This window comes from Microtus pennsylvanicus, chromosome 5 (genome assembly GCF_037038515.1).
Source record: "Microtus pennsylvanicus isolate mMicPen1 chromosome 5, mMicPen1.hap1, whole genome shotgun sequence".
In the NCBI taxonomy this organism is placed as follows: Eukaryota; Metazoa; Chordata; class Mammalia; order Rodentia; family Cricetidae; genus Microtus; species Microtus pennsylvanicus.
Genome location: NC_134583.1, coordinates 74,339,337 through 74,356,627, shown reverse-complemented (window position 1 = coordinate 74,356,627; position 17,291 = coordinate 74,339,337). Strand labels below are relative to the sequence as shown.

The 17,291-nt window shown below is 41.5% G+C and overlaps 1 protein-coding gene across 1 annotated transcript in view; it reads right to left on the bottom strand.

Moving 5' to 3' along the window:
* Positions 1-284: 284 nt before the first annotated feature.
* The window catches only part of Abraxas2 (abraxas 2, BRISC complex subunit), a 44,856-nt gene continuing 27,849 nt past the window's right edge, over positions 285-17,291 (bottom strand). Inside the window, exons 7-9 of the mRNA XM_075972551.1 lie at positions 15,760-15,844; positions 12,168-12,282; positions 285-2,412 (exon numbers count right to left, since the gene is read on the bottom strand). Coding sequence (XP_075828666.1) covers positions 1,943-2,412; positions 12,168-12,282; positions 15,760-15,844 — 670 coding nt within the window. The 3' untranslated portion in view covers positions 285-1,942. The remainder of the gene's footprint in view (positions 2,413-12,167; positions 12,283-15,759; positions 15,845-17,291) is intronic.

Sequence of the window (17,291 nt, the reverse complement as noted above, 5' to 3'; positions counted from 1 at the left end):
GAGACAGCTCAGAGGTTAAGAGTATTTGTTGCTCTTACAAGTGAATCACTTTAGTGCCCAGTGCCTACACTGAATGCTCACAATCATCTGTAAATCCAGCTCCAGAGGACCTGATGTCCTCTTCTAGACTTCATTAGCAGCTGTACCCACAAATGTACATACCCACATGCACTCACATACACATAAACAAAAATAAAGTCTTAAAAAAAATAAAACCTGTCCAAGAGACAATAACTACGGAAGCAGGAACATGCTGGTGCTGAGACAGACACTAAAATAATGCATCATGATTAAATAAGTTTTTATTGTCACATTTAACTGCTTTGTCAGATATACACTGTATATTTCAGTATGGCATAAAAATAAGAATATTTTCCTGAATGTCAAAATCTGAACAGAGGAGATGGCGATGGCACTTTAAAAAACTGGAATTCATACCGTGCTGAAGCCGCTAATAGGTAGCTGATAAAAGCTGGAACGCACTGCAGATAAAGTGACCCTCGACATTCAAATCAAACGGCAGTGGTGTAAGCCCAGCAAAACCAGGACAGCAGTTACAGTGCAGACCCTGGGGCACAACCAAAGCAGGGCAGTACAGGATCTCGTTTCTAAGCCTGTATCTATTGTCTGAGCCTGGGAGCTGGAGCTTATGAGTAAACATCACTATAAAACGAAACGAATCCTTTGGAACCAGATTTTAAGCCTTTTAACGACCTCTTCGTCCTTACGTGTTTTAACTAGTTCAAGGAAAGGCAGTTCAACAGGCATCATGGGCTGATTGACCACCATGAATGGTAGGTCTTGCCATTTCCAATCCAGTAGCCCAATATATTCTAAAATGGTTTTAGTGGTTTCACACATTCTGGGCAGAACAAGAAAACAAGCTGTAATTAAATAAACACGTAAGTGCATCCCAATGGTCTCCACACACCTGCAATTATTCCCAAAATGGCAACTTAAAAAAAAGGGGGGGGGCTTATTCAGACCATTGAAGCAAATCTTATTCACTAAGATTCCTGGATATGTTCTTTAAAATGTCCTTCCTCCACAAGTCCAGCCCCGGATCTGCCAGACCTAAGTGCACTGCATGTCTTACACAGGAACTCAGCTAAATCCACTGCGTCTGTGATCTGTTCACCACAGACACAGGCCTGGCATCTCACTCCTTTTTGCCATCCACTGCCGTGTGGCTTTCCTCAAAGACTCCAGAAGAGAGGCCAGCTGTGCTGGTGTAGGGCAGCAGTCGCTGCTGGACACCAGAAGGAAAGGAACTGACTTCGTGACACTGGTCTGGGTGAGTACTCATGGGGATTAGTGTGTCTACATTTTAAAAAGGCAACCATTTTAAGTGACAATACATATCAGGCTAGTAGAAAAAGGTTGAGACAAAGCCCTCTCTCTCCTCTTACAAAGTCATGCAGACAGGAGAAGCAGTGTCTGAATTGTTCCAATCAGGCTTCTTGGAATTAACAAAATTTATTTTCTGGCAAAGATGAATTTGGTTCATCATAGAAAGTTCTTTGAAGGCTGCTGCTAAACTCATTTCCCTTTGAAAAAGCAAATTTCAAGGCATGATAGTGCAGAGGTAAGTTTCTGACTTACAGAGTATTTATAGACTAATTGTGCTTAGTCTCTGATCTCCAATTTAAAGAACAGACTACACTGAGGAGTTTCACTCTGCCTAAATTTACTAGTACATCCATGAATCGCACCAGAATTAGGACAATTTGATTATCGTAATGATTCTGCTGTGAACCCATGCACTGCACCCAGAGGTGAGGACCAGTGGACAGAGGATTCTGGGGGTTCTGAGCATGGGGTGCTCCACTCGGGAGCCACGGCATCTGAGAAAGCAGTTCTCCCCACAGATAAAGTCCTCAACAAACTCTCAATAAGCCATTAAGAAAAGCAGTGCCAAGTGGAGAGAGTGTTGTTTGTTTACTCAAATCTGGGAGGTCTGAGTGTTCCTGGGGTCCTCATCGGGATGTGTCACGGGCCGTGAATTCTTTGAATGTGAGTATTCACTATGAGGGGACTCTGCAGGGTCAATCAAATTTTCATAATCACTGTCGTCTGACTCCTCCCCACTGTCTCCAGCTGCTCTCTGGGAAGGAAGAAGATCTGCTCCACTTCCAGAGAACTTCAGTCCGGCACTGGTGGAAGCATAGTTGGAAGAGCCCACAGCTTGAGGCCGAGGCATGAAGACACTCCTTTCCATGCGAGAATGGCTCAGAGTACTTTCTTGATTGTTTGGGTGAAAATCAGAATAAGGTGGGGGAGGATCAGAGGGCTCGGTGTCTGCTGGAGTACTTCTCCCTTTGGCTGCAAACCCAGAAAAGGGCATCCGAGGGCTGAATGCTGGCTCCAGATTCTCAGATGGCATCTGTCTGCTTAACAGGGTCTGCTGCAATCCTGCACGGAAACAGGAAGAATGTTTTAGCAAGTTCTGTACCTTCACATCTTTTTACTTCCACTCAGTAAATGGTCAACCTGAGTGTTTTGGAAATGACCAGCAAAGCTATGAAGTGATTGTTGCTAATGTTTTATAGATGATTCCTCTATACATCCATTTATTTGTATATCAAGTACCAAGCCAACCATGGTTACACAGTGAGACCCTGTCTCAAAAAAAACCAAAACATATAAAAACAAAAACCAAATAGTTGAAAATCCAGGCAATTGGATGCAGTAGTAACCCCAAGATGTAAAACATAGGTTTGTCACTGTTACGGGAGGTCCTCCCACTCCTCCAGCCTATCGCCGCTGAGATACCAGCCCCTTGGGGCGTGGTCTCTCTCCCTTTAAAAAAGCGGCCACTTCCCTCTCCTCTCTCTCTTCACTTCCTGCTCCGCCGGTGACTTGACTTCCTTCCTGGTTACGCAGAGGGCTGACAGTGATCTGTAAGTTTTTTCCCCTTTAAATAAATACCACCCTATTAATCATAATTCCAAACTGGTGTGGCATTGTTTGTGACTTACGCCTTCATTTGGCGCCCAACGTTTGGTTTTAGAACCTCTCCCGGCTCGCAGCCGCGAGTTCGGCTTGGCGGCCGGAAGTTCGGCTTGGCGGCCGCAAGTTCGGCTTGGCGGGCGCTTGTTCAGCTTGGCGGGAGCCCTTGCTTCCTCAGCCGCTGCCTGTGGATTTAAACTCCACAGGCCCGCGTAGTCTCTGCCCGCCTGGTTTGCTCTTTTCTGAGTCGTTTTTAAATCTCCCTTGCAAGCACAGCTCTTAAGTGACGCGAACCAGAGCACGCGGTTGCTGAAAGCTGCAACCCCTCAGGGTGACTCTGTCACGTGGAGGCATAAGCGGCTTCCAGGTTGCTCTTCTCTACCCCTGGATTCTGGTTTCTGGTTCCATCTCTGGAATTGATTTAATTACATTTACTTTGTTGAGCAACTTACATTTTCCAGTTTTTAACAAATACTAGGCGGACTCTGAAACAGGACTGTGTTTTCGTCGAGACTTGGCAACAGCGCCACCTGCTGGATAATAGGTAATATGGCAGTTCCCGTTTCCAACGCGAATTTTACTGTTCTGGTTACCAATACAATGGGTTATATCATGCAAGGTTTATATGACTATGGGGATAACTTAATTTACTGGTTACTAGGTTTTAGTATTCTTTTGCATATTTTATCATTTAGGAAGATCATGGCACTCCTAAGAACCATACAATCTTTACTAGAAACTCATGCAGGTCAGGAGATTAAGGATTCAAAAGAGACAATAATAAAAAGACTTGAAATGATTGAAGAAATGATTGGAGCTGGTGAACAGAGTAATAAGGCACAAGGACAGGATACAATGCCAACACCAGCTATTAGAACTGGCTTACCAAAGGTTTTAGCAGCATACCCTATACTTAATTCTGACAAAGCGTCAACTTCTAAAGGCTCAAAGGGAGTCAGAGAAGCTAGATGGACGCCAATAGCAATGAATGATCTAAAAGAAATTAAGCAAGCTATTGTTAATTTTGGCTTGCACTCTGCATACGTAAAGGAAATGATAAGGACTTGGGCTTCTAATGCTAGAGCTACCCCCCATGATTTCCATCAGTTAGTGTCTGCAGTTTTAGATAATGGACCTTCCTTGATGTTTGGAATTTATTTCAGAGAAGAATCCAAACATATGGAACAGCAAGGAAGAGCAAAAGGTATTGAGGTTTCCCAAGACCAAATTCTTGGTGCAGGAGAATATGCTGATCCACAGGTCCAAGCTCTTTATGATGATGAAGTACTGTGTCTATGTCACCAAGCAGCTTTAAATGCTTGGAATAGGATACAAGATCCAGCAAAAAGGGTTGAATCATATACCAGAATTAGGCAGGGACAGAGAGAACCCTTTATTGACTTTTTGCAAAGATTAATTAAGGCTCTGGACATAGGGGTAACAGACCCAGAAGCTAGACGAATACTTCTTGAATCTCTAGCTTTTGAGAATGCAAACATAGAATGCAAAAAGATAATTGGGCCTTTAAAGTCTAGATCAGCACCTATGGATGAATGGATTCAGCATACGATGAATGTTGAGACGTTTAGCTATAACGATGAATCTTGGGTAGGAGAAGCGATTTCCACAGCAATGAGGAGACATCAAACTGCCAGGTGTTTTAATTGTGGTAAATTAGGACATCTGAAAAGGGATTGCAGGCACAGAATTTCTAGGAATATTATCTCCTCTGGGAATGACAAAGATAGGAGACCTAGGCCTTCAGGTATATGTAGGAGATGCGGTAAAGGCCGACATTGGTCCAATGAATGCAGGTCAACAACAGACAAACAAGGCAACCCGATACCATCGGGAAACTCCTTGAGGGGCCTCTCGCAGGCCCCCAAGCCAACAGTGGCCCAGTCATTCCCAGTCACAGTGGAGAACGTGCCTCACCAAGAAAATTAAAAGCTCCAATTTCTGCTGTAAAAAGTAATACTGGTCTAAATGATGAAATCCATGTGGAGGATGAGTCAAAAAACCCAGTTGGACAGAGTAAACGTATATTTTGGCAGACTTCTATTAATGATCAAAGACCAAAGCTAAAAGTCTGTATAAATGGCACTTTTATTGAAGGCTTATTAGACACAGGTGCGGATGTAAGTATCATTACCCCAGAATCTTGGCATCCGAATTGGCCTCTTCAAGAGGTAGATGTTCAGTTCCTGGGAATTGGAACCCTATCTCGTGTAAAACAAAGCACAAGATGGGTTGAATGCATAGGGCCCGAAGGGCAAATAGGAAGACTAAGGCCATATATAGCCAATATTGCCATAAATTTATGGGGCCGTGACCTGCTACAGCAATGGAATACCCAGATTAACATTCCTGTAGTTCCAGGAACTCATAATTCTGGGAAGTATATGATGAGGTATTATGGAAAAAGGTCACTAGCCATTCAGGCTGTACAAGAACATACAGCAAATACCAAACCTTTAGAGGTACCAACAGCCCTACCTTTAAAATGGCTAACTGAGAAGCCAATATGGATCAAACAGTGGCCTCTAGCTGAAGATAAACTACAGGCATTGGAACAGCTGGTGCAGGAGCAACTAGATGCTCACCACATTGAAGAATCAACCAGCCCTTGGAATTCTCCTGTGTTTGTTGTAAAAAAGAAATCTGGTAAATGGAGAATGGTGACAGATCTAAGAGCTGTCAACAAAGTAATTCAACCTATGGGCTCACTACAATCTGGAATTCCTTTGCCTTCTCTGTTACCAAAAGGATGGCCTCTTATAGTTATTGATTTGAAAGATTGTTTTTTCACTATACCGTTACAAGAAAAGGATAGAGAAAAATTTGCCTTCACAGTGCCTACTTATAATAATTCTCAGCCCAATAGGAGATATCAATGGACTGTCCTCCCACAGGGTATGCTCAATAGTCCTACACTGTGCCAATATTTTGTAAGTAAGCCATTGGAAATAATTCGTAAACAATTCCCCAAGTCCATTATTTATCATTACATGGATGACATCTTGTTATCTGATTCAAATAAAGATACTTTAGAAAGGATGTTTGAAGAAGTAAAGAAAGTCTTGCCTAGGTGGGGATTACAAATTGCCCCTGAAAAGATTCAAAGAGGAAATTCTATTAATTACCTAGGTTACAGAATAGGGTTAGAGAAAATTAAAACGCAAAAGGCACAAATTAGGAGAGACCGGTTAAAGACTCTTAATGACTTCCAAAGATTGTTAGGAGACATTTCCAGTCTACGACCAGCTGTTGGGATAACACCTGATCTAATAGTTCATTTAAACAAAACCTTAGATGGTGATAAAGATTTGAATAGTCCAAGAGAACTGACAGCTGAAGCAGAAAAGGAACTGACAATGATTGAGGAAAAATTACAGGAGGCACATGTGGATAGGGTGAACCCAAATCTTAGCTGCATCCTAGTCATATTGCCTTCCAGAATTTCTCCTACAGGGATTCTAATGCAGAGGGAAGATATTATTTTAGAGTGGATATTTATACCTAATAAACCAAGTAAAAAATTAAAAACTTATGTGGAAAAAGTCTCTGAATTAATTATAAAAGGTAAGCTGAGACTTCGTCAACTAGCAGGTATAGACCCAGCAGAAATTATAGTGCCTTTTACTACTGAAGAAATAAAAAAGTTATGGGAAGACAATGAACCGTGGCAAAGAGCTTGTGCTAATTTTTTGGGAGAAATTAATAGCAACTATCCCAAAAGTGGTAGACTTAACCTCATAAAAAGAACTTCTTGGATTCTTCCTAGAATTGTACGTGATGCTCCAATAACTGGAGCCCGTACATTCTATACTGATGCAAATAAATCAGGGAAAGCAGGTTACAAGTCAGATGAATTGAGTAAGGTGGAACAAAGCCCTTATAATTCTGTCCAGAAGGCAGAATTATATGCCATTCTTATGGTGCTAAGGGATTTTAAAGAACCTCTTAATATAGTTACAGATTCACAATATGCAGAAAGAGTTATCTTGCATATTGAGACAGCTGAATTTATACCAGATGACACAGAGTTGACTTCATTGTTTATCCAGGTACAAGACATAATCAGGAACAGGCTTTGTCCGATGTACATAACACACATCCGTTCCCATACAGGTCTGCCTGGTCCTCTAGCCCAAGGCAACGCTGAGATTGATCAATTATTGATTGGAAGTGTGTTGCAGGCCTCAGAATTTCATAAGAAGCATCATGTCAATAGTAAAGGCCTAAAGAAAGAATTTTCCATTACTTGGCAACAAGCTAAGGACATTATAAAGAGATGTCCTACTTGTTCTTTCTATAATCAAACACCGTTGCCTGCAGGGAGTAACCCAAAGGGTACTAAGAGAAATGAAATCTGGCAGATGGATGTGTTCCACTTTATGGAATTTGGTAAATTAAAATATGTACACCACACCATAGACACGTATTCAGGTTTTCAATGGGCTACTGCCCTGAGCTCAGAAAAGGCTGATTCAGTAATCACACATTTATTGGAAGTTATGGCCATCATGGGTATACCTGCGCAAATAAAGACAGATAATGGTCCAGCATATGTATCTAAGAAAATGAAACGCTTTTTTGATTATTATAATATAAAACACATTACAGGTATACCAAATAATCCTACAGGTCAGGCAGTTATAGAAAGATCAAATCGTACTATAAAGGATATGCTGAACAAACAGAAAGGGACCGAAAATACCCCCAGAAATAGATTACATAATGCTTTATTAACCTTGAATTTTCTTAACGCTAATGAGAAAGGAACGACAGCAGCAGAGAGACATTGGATAATGGAAAAGTCTGCTGAACTAAATCAACCGATTTATTTCAAAGATGTGCTGACCTCTCAGTGGAAGCCAGGAGATGTGCTACGTTGGGGAAGGGGTTTTGCTCTTGTTTCCACAGGAGAAGAAAAATTGTGGATACCATCAAAATTAATAAAGTTTCGATTTGAAGAAGAGAAACCTCTTGGAAAGGAGAAATGACAACTCATCCACAATGATTATATTCATACAGGTGGTAAGAAAAACATATAGAATGGGGGCAGGGTTCTGTTCTTATCTCCACAGGAAAACACTCATCTTTGAGAAATTCAAGGGACCCTGGATGTTTGGATACTGACAGATGGAAAAATACCTGCCCGATAGGAAATATCAAGAAAACTGAATGGGTTGTGTAAGTAATATTAAACCATATTTCTAAATTTATAAAGCTGGTTTTGAAGTTGGACTCTGGCTCAGTCCCTCTCCAATTCCAAGCCTGTTAGTAAGAGAAAAACCCAGAGTTTCTGGAGTTTCTGTCTCATGTCAAGAGCCATGATGTGGGACAGAAAGAAATATGAGTTTAGAAAACATCTTTGCTTTTCTTCATATCTATCATACTTTTCATTGAATATATCTATCATGTCTTTCATTGAATATATATATATATGTCTATATGATTAATGCTTAAGTTTCTCATAATGAACAATGAGTTTTTCCTGAAGTGACATTTGAAGTTTCCAGGAAGAAGATGGGGCCCCATAACAACAACTCCACCTGGTTGATATGACGTCATGATACTGATAGCGCTACAACAAGACCTGCTTTGGGTACCAGCTGCACAAGACAGTTCCAACTTGGTTAGCTGAAATGGTGCACATCTTATACAACATTTTGGCCAGACCTGCACAAAATACTCAGAGACTATTGGCAATTTTAAAAGACATTGATCTTGAAATTTAACCATCATTTTACTTTCACAGGATCCCCCAGAAAGAACGTCGCCCCCATGACAGCTGGAAGTAATTCTAGAGGACGACGTCCCCTCTCCCAGTAAAGTTTGCCCTTGGGTTTAGGGACATCATTTAGGGGTTGATTATAATTAGTATACGATTGAGGGTTGGGGGAGGAATTTTATAAGCTCAGGGATCATTTTGAAAAAAAAAAAAAAAAAAAAAAAAAAAAAGAGGGATGATGGGATAATAGATTTGTAATTGTGAGTTACTGTTTTTAGACAAATATATTGGTATAGATTCTTGTATATTGATACAAAGTTAAATTATATTGACTATTGTATGCATGCATGTTTCTACCTTGTTTAAAACATTTTTATGTATTGACATATATTGTATTGTATATATTTACCATATTGCTGTGTACATTTCTACCTCTGATTAAGATACTTATATAATGTTTGTGTATTGATATATATTTACCTACTGCAATGTATATTTGTACATTGTTTATATTTGGAGGTCATTGTCCTCACTTGTTTCACAGTTGTTTATTGTCTTAATCTTTAAGTTAGATAGATATTGAGAATTATATAGACTAATAGTCATCTAAGTTTGTCATTTATAATTAGACTAATCAGGTTCTTTAGATATATAGAGATTATACTCAGTATAGATAGATAGTCTTCAACTTCTTCAAAGAGCTGTAGAAAATGGCCTTTAATCTAACTCAGAGTTTTGTGGTAGTGAGACACAATTGCTCCTGGCAACACCACTCTATTCCCGAGAGAATGTTGAGCACCAAAGACACTCCACCTGGAGCCTTTCCTTTTGGCAGAACTGGCCTTGGGGCAAAGAAATGCCCATACCTCAACCACTGACAAAGATACAGAGCATGCATCAATGGATAAAACAGGGCTGTCTTATCCTGCCAAGACAGGGTAAGATAGTTTTGAAAAGTTGCTTGCCTTTGAAAATGATGTGTCAGTTATGTTAGGCCTTAGCCAAAGTTGGTTGCTTCAACACTGCTAATGTGACTTTGGGTGATTGCCTAGGTAGCTAGTTGTCTCTGTGATTTGTTGCATGTTTTGGAAGTTGTTTTACTGAACTTCCTAATTAACCAGGTAACATTATTTCCCTTCTCAGATCTTCGATGGGGTTGAAGACTATATAGATGTAGTTACTTTTCTCTCATGACTTGGCCAAGTTATTTATTATACAAGACCTAAGCTAGTTAGAATAGGATATTTGTACTTATTGTATATAATTTCATAGTAGGTTTAGAACTCTCTTATTTAAACAAAAGGGGGAGGTGTTACGGGAGGTCCTCCCACTCCTCCAGCCTATCGCCGCTGAGATACCAGCCCCTTGGGGCGTGGTCTCTCTCCCTTTAAAAAAGCGGCCACTTCCCTCTCCTCTCTCTCTTCACTTCCTGCTCCGCCGGTGACTTGACTTCCTTCCTGGTTACGCAGAGGGCTGACAGTGATCTGTAAGTTTTTTCCCCTTTAAATAAATACCACCCTATTAATCATAATTCCAAACTGGTGTGGCATTGTTTGTGACTTACGCCTTCATGTCACTCTAAATGATGTGCTAATTTGTCCACCTGTTTCCCACTGTGCTCAAAAATTTAGGTCTACCAGCTGGCACTGAAAACCATTCTCACCACCTTTACAAGTCCCATGAAAATGGAACATTCCTAAGACAGGATCCTTTCAAATACCACATTGCTTTTCTTTTAATGTGTATTTGTGTCTGTGCTGGATCCCCTAGAACTGGAGTTACAGGTAGTTGTGAACTGCCCTTTGTGGGTGCTGGGAACCAACTTAGTCCTCTGCAGGAGCAGTAAGATCTCTTAACTGCTAAGCCATCTTTTCAACCCCAGAGTTTTTTGGGTTTTTTTTTGGGGGGGGGGGAGGGGGATTTTCAGACAAGGGTTTCTCTGTAGCTTTGGAGCCTGTCCTGAAACTAGCTCTTATAGATCAGGCTGGCCTCAAACTCACTGTCTCCCAAGTGCTGGAATTAAAGATGTACGTTGCCACCACCACCCCCAGCCTCAAGTTACGAGTCTATAATGAACATAAGACACCATCCTGATATGTGCAGTATGCCATAGTTAGTATGGTAGCAATTATCACAGTTGCTAGAAACAGATAATATTGTCAATATATATAAAAATCTCCACCAAATTTTTTAGACCTGTACTAACTTCTGCTCCAGCTTTTCTCTTTGGTCCTCTTGTTTCAGAAACTTGAGGAATACCATGAAAAAAAGCACTTCTCATTAAATGCTTAATGAGAAGGAAATGTCCTTCCTCCATCACGTGAACCTGGTACGTGCTTAGTACAGAAGGATTTATGGCAAACTGAAGATATGGCTCAGTGGGTAGAAGCTTGCCTAACATGCACAATGCCTGGGATTTAGTCACCACCAGTACATAAAAGTGTGGTGGTACTGGTACTTGGGAGAAAAAAATCAGGAGAATCAGAAATTCGAGGTCATCTTCAGCCACAAAGTTCAAGGCCAGTCTGGGATGTTTGAGACCCTTCCTCACAAGCACGGGGATTAGGGAAGGCTTGAGGAATGGCCGCATGTCACTGAAAGGATGATTTGATAATTAAAGTAGTAAATAGTTCAGCCAGGTAGCAAGACCTGTAATTCTAGCTACTCTGAGCTTGGCATGGTGACACATGCCTTTAATCCCAGTAGAGGCAAGAGGATCTCTGAGTTTAAGGCTATCCTAGTCTACAGAGCAGAGTTCCAGAACAGTAAGGATTACATAGAGAAACCCTGTGTCTAAAAACAAACAAATAAACAAAAACCCCAAAACAAAAATTGTAGGTACTTTGGAGACTGAGGCAGGAAGATCACAAGTTTGATCCCCTCCTGGACCATACAGTAAGTTCAAAGCCTATCTGGGCAACTTATGGTTATGGACTCAAAAAATAAAAAGTAAGGCCAGTGAGATGGTGCAGCAGATTAAGGCCCTGATCTCCAAGCCTGACAACCTGAGTTCAATCTCCGTGCCCATACACTGGCGAAGAAAACCAACTCCTACAACCTGACCTCCCACTGGTGCTCCCAACAAACAAATAAATACAAGCCTGAAAATAAACAAAAAGTAAAGCTGGGCATGGTAGCTCCTGACTTTAATCCCAACACTAAGGAGGTAGAGTCATGTGGATCTCATGAAAAAACCAATCTTCATCAGACATGGAAGCACATACCTGTAATCCTAGTACCTGGGAGCCTTTGTGGGGCAGATTTCAAGGGAGTCTCAAGCCTACCATGGATACATAGTGAGACAGTGTATAAGATAAATATAAAATAAAATGAATGTAAAAAGGGGGCTGGAGTGTATTTAGCTTAGTGGTGAAGTACTTGCCTAGCATGCGGGAAAGCCTATGTTCAGTCCACAGTATCCCACCCCAATGAACAAAGCCACTTCTCTGATATGGAATGGTAGACTCAGCCAGAAGCTTACTTCTTTCTTGTTCCTTTTCATTTTTCTTCTGAGTGATTTGTCTTCTTAATTTGTTCACTTCTGCCTGACAAGATTCAACAACTCGCTCACTCTTTTCTACATCTGCACATACTGCCTGGGGGGGAAAAATACAAGAAGGTTAGTTTCAAACCAGGCAGGAGGTAATCTATAAATTCAGTCTTATTACAATCCCAGGAAAAACGGGACTGGAGAGATGGCTCTGCAGTTAAGAGCACTGGCTCCTGCTCTTCCAGGTTCGATTCCCAGCAGGCTCACAACACCTGTAACTGTGCTCCCAAGGGATCCACACCTTCTTCTGGCCTCCAAGGTAAGCAGAGCAGTCTTGAGTGCCCACAAGAGCAGGGTTGAGTTCCCCCATTCTTCTTTATGAGACAAGACCTCCCTATGTCTCTCCCTAACATGGAGCTCCTGAGTTTTCTGGCTAGACTGGAAGCTAGTAAGCTAGTTATCCTGTCTCCGCCCACTAGGTGTTAGGGTTCTATGCACGCACAGCACCACGTCCAGCTTATTACATGGACACTAGGATCCGAACTCCAGTCCTCACACTTGAGCAGCGAGCACTCCCTAACCACAGAGCCACTTCTCCAATTTGCTCGTTTATTTTTTTAAAGGCTGTGTCCTAGAAGCTACATTATATTAATCAACACATGAGGAGTCAGTTTTAGACATCTTTAAAAAACTTACTATCATTAGGGGGCTAGAGAGATGGCTCGGTGGTTAAAGGTGGGACTGCTTTGCGGAAGACTTGAGTTTGGTCCTAGCACCCACTGTGACTCATAACTGAGTTCAAGAGAATTTTCTGCCCTCTGTGGGCACTTGAATTCACATCAATATACCCTCTCACACACACAAACATAATAAGTTAAAAAAATTAATAAGTGTTGGCTAGGTGGTGGTGGTGCACACCTTTAAATCCAGCACTCAGGAGGCAGAAGCAGGTGGATCTCTTTGGGTTTGAGGCCAGCCTGGTCTACAGAGCAAGTTCCAAGACAGCCAGGGCTATACAGAGAAGCAAGCCCTGCCTCAAAAAACTTAAAAAAAATTAGTAAGTGCAAAATTAGTGTGTGTGTGTGTATGACTGGTTGTGTATAACTCTGTGTATGTGTGTCTATGTGTCTATGCACGCACTTGTGCCATGACCACATGTGGAGGTCAGAGGGAAACGTGGTAGAGTCAGTCCACCTTTGAAAGTGTTCCAGGAATCAAACTCAGGTTGCCATACTTATAGGACATATCAGCCTGGAGTTCACTGAATAGACAACACTGGTTCATCAAGTAGCCCCAAGGGTTTTCTTGTCTCTGCCTCTCTGATGCTGGTGTATGCTACCATGGCCAACTTTTTCAAGATTTATTTTTATTTATGTGTTTCTGTGTTCTTGTGTGGGTGCCCTTGAAGTCAGAAGAGAGTGTTGGATCTCCTGGAGCTGGAGTTATGGATAGTTGTGAGCTACCCAATAAGATGCTGAGAATTAAACACTGGTCCTTTGCAAGAGCACCAAGTGCTCTGAACTGCTGACCGTCTCTCCAGCCCATGCCCAGGTTTTGGGGCTCAATTCAGGTCCTCATGCTTGTGTAGCAGGAACTTTACTGACTGAGCCATCTTTCCAGACCTACTGGACTGTTATTAATCACTTTCTTAATTTTAATCATTTTAAGATGTTGTGCAGACTGGAGAGAGGGCTCAGTGGTTAAGAGTACTGACTGCTCTTCCAGAGGACCTGAGTTTAATTCCCAGCACCCCCATGACAGTTTACAACTGTCTCTAACTCTAATATCTGACACCCTCACACAGACATACATGCAGGCAAAATACCAATGTAAATGAAATGAAAGTAAATAAATTTTTTTTTAAAAAAAAGATGATTGTGCAATTCGGCTTAAACGTTTTTTAAAAGGCTAGGGTGGGAAAAATTGAATTTATTCCCTTGCTTAATCAATTTTATTGGATCAAAGAGGTAAGTTTTGGTACCAGTCTAGCTTACAAAGGAAGGAAGAATAAAAGATAAGCTGGAACAAAATGTTTTCACCATTCATTTCTACCAACAGTTAAAGACGGATAAAATGGGCTGGAGAGATGGCTTGGAGGTTAGAAGCACAGGCTGCTCTTCCAAAGGACTCAAGTTTGATGACCCGCACCCACATCATGGATGTAACTCAGGCTCCAGGAATCTGATGCCCTTTTCTCGCCGCCATGGGCACTGTTTGCATATGGCACATATTCAGACACACAGGTGAAAAATTCATACATGCAGGCAAAAATAGCCACATGTATAAAATTAAAAAACAGATAAGACAGATTTATTTAACTGAAAATAATTATAAGGGAAATCTGGAAAAGAATGTAAGTTTCAGAGTTGAGTTTGCATGTATATAATTCAGTTACCAATAACCACTATGAGAGCTGGCCCTCCTAATCAGGAAGGTAATACGTGATACCAGTTAAAAGTCTTTTGGCTAGTGCTAACGGGCTGAAAGGCCATGGTCATGAATTTGGGATAAAGAGCTGTTTTCCACTGCACATTCCTCCCATAGCAGAAATAGCAGAAACTTCCAGAAGGCAAGTCTGGCACCAGTGAGCATGAACAGTATTCCCTCCACTTCCAAGTATACGGTGAGCACAAGCCCTGGAAACTCCCCAGTACTGCTTCGTCTTCTTGTCACCGAGGCTTCCCCTCATTTTAGATGCTACCTTCACTCCTCCCTCTACTCTCTGGGGTCTTTCCCGGGCCTTGGAGAGCTCCAACTTGACTCTTTTCTTCTAGCTTTCAAATGTAAGTACAGTGGGAAGCACTGTCAGCACGTAGCTGGCAGCTGGAGGTGGTGCCATAAATATTTGCTAAATGAACGACTAGTCAGAAACATTCCACTTCACAGTGGCAGCTGGGGACAAAGACTCGACTAGATGGAAGCAGAGCTAGACCAGGCTGCAGGCTTTTGACATTGTCGCCACTTAGAGTATAACTGACAGGGACAACTGTGTTCTCAGCACCCCTCTTTAAACTCACTTTTGAGGATGCACTTCCCAGAAAAGGCACAACTGCAAAGGGGTTATAAGTGTTTTAAGAAGCAGCATTAATAAATTACTTCAGTGTCTCTACCTCAGTATACGAGGCAGGCTTTGTAGACTGACATCTGACATTATCTTAGCAAAGTCCATTCTGACTTTTGATTTTTTGTTTTGGTTTTCGAGACCGGGTTTCTCTGTAGCTTTGGAGCCTCTCATGGAACTAGCTCTTGTAAGCCAGGCTAGCCCCTGCCTCCCAAGCACTGAAATTAAAGGCATGCATCACCACCACCCGGCTACTTTTTAAAAATCCTATGTGTACATTTGTCTGTGTGTGGTTGTCAGATCCCTGAAACTGGAGTCACAGATAGTTGCCCTGTGGGTATTGGGAATTGAACCTGGCTCCTCTTCAAGAGCAGCCAGTGCCCTTAATCACTGAGTCATGTCTCCAGATCCCCATTATGACTTTAGAACCACAGCTATTCATTTGTCAGTTAAAAGATATATACTTAAAAAACAAAAAAAGTAGGCTTTGAGCAATATAAACAAGATGGAAACACCAGTTACCTGTACTTTCTCCTGAAGTGCATTATAAACCTGATAAATTGCCCTGATGTCCTTCATGACTCCATCCTTGTCAAAAAAGTCAGTACTAGAAGACAGGAAAAGGATGTCAGAGTTATTAAAATCACCATGAACATAGGAGGCATTTTTGTTGTCCTTCTACCTCACAGTACTAATTAATATTTGCTCTGACTCAAAGGTGACAATGTCTAAGCAATAATGTGCTAATCCTACTAGAGTTATAGAAGAGAAATAAAAAACACATCAATAATTAAAAACAATATTTTCCAGTGACTATGTTTATCTCCTTTTTTAATTATTTTTATTTTTAGACAGGGTCATTCTATGTAGTCCTGGCAGGTCTGAAACTTGCTATGAAATCCTGGTCGGCCTGGAACTCAAAAATAAACCACCTGGGGGGCTGGAGAGATGGCTCAGTGGTTAAGAGCATTGCCTGCTCTTCCAAAGGTCCTGAGTTCAATTCCCGGCAACCACATGGTGGCTCACAACCATCTGTAAAGAGGTCTGGTGCCCTCTTCCGGCCTGCAGACATACACACAGACAGAATATTGTATACATAATAAATAAATAAAATAAAAAGAAAAAAAAAAAAAAAAAAAAAAAAAATAAACCACCTGCCAAGGTGCATGCAACCACACCTGGCTGTATTTCTTTTTAAAACCTGAGAAAAGCCGGACGCCTTTAATCCCAGCACTTGGGAGGCAGAGGCAGGTGGATCTCTGTGAGTTCGAGACCAGCCTGGTCTACAAGAGCTAGTTCCAGGACAGGCTCCAAAACCACAGAGAAACCCTGTCTCGAAAAACCAAAAACCAAAAACAAAAACCTGAGAAAAGCAGCTGAAAAGATGGCTCAGAGGTTACAAGCACTTACTGCTCTTGCAGTGGACCTGGGCTCAGTCCCAGGACCTATAACTCTAGTCCCAGAGGAGTCAATGTTCTCTTCTGGTGTCCTCAGGCACTGCACACACAGCGCACATGCAGACAACCAGGAAAACATTCACATACATCATTATTTTTTTAAATCTTTAAAAAGTAAATACAATCTTGAGAGAAAATACAGTAACATTAAATTATCTTCTCAATAAGAATAAAAAAACTTAATACTTTCAGGGATTCTTTTATTTGTGTGTGTGAAGGTGCACATGCATGTTTACTCATGTACATGTAAAAGTGCACTGCAGCGTGCATGCTTGTGTTGGGGCCATAGGTCACTGACAGGGGTTCTCCTATTTCTCTCCACCTTATTGTTTGAGACAGAGTTTCTTACAGAACTTGAGTTTACCATTTTGGCTGTTCTGCTGGCTGACCAGCAAGTCCTAAGCACCTGCCTATTTCAGTGCTCCTAAGTGCTGGCGTCAAATGTGCTCTGCCCAGCCCAGCTTTTTATTTTTAATTAATCATCTATATATATGAATGTTTTATTTGCATGCATGTCTGTGAATCAAATGTATGCCTGGTACCTGCGGGGTTCAAAAGTGGGCACTGGATCTCCTAAGACTGGAGTTACAGTGGTTG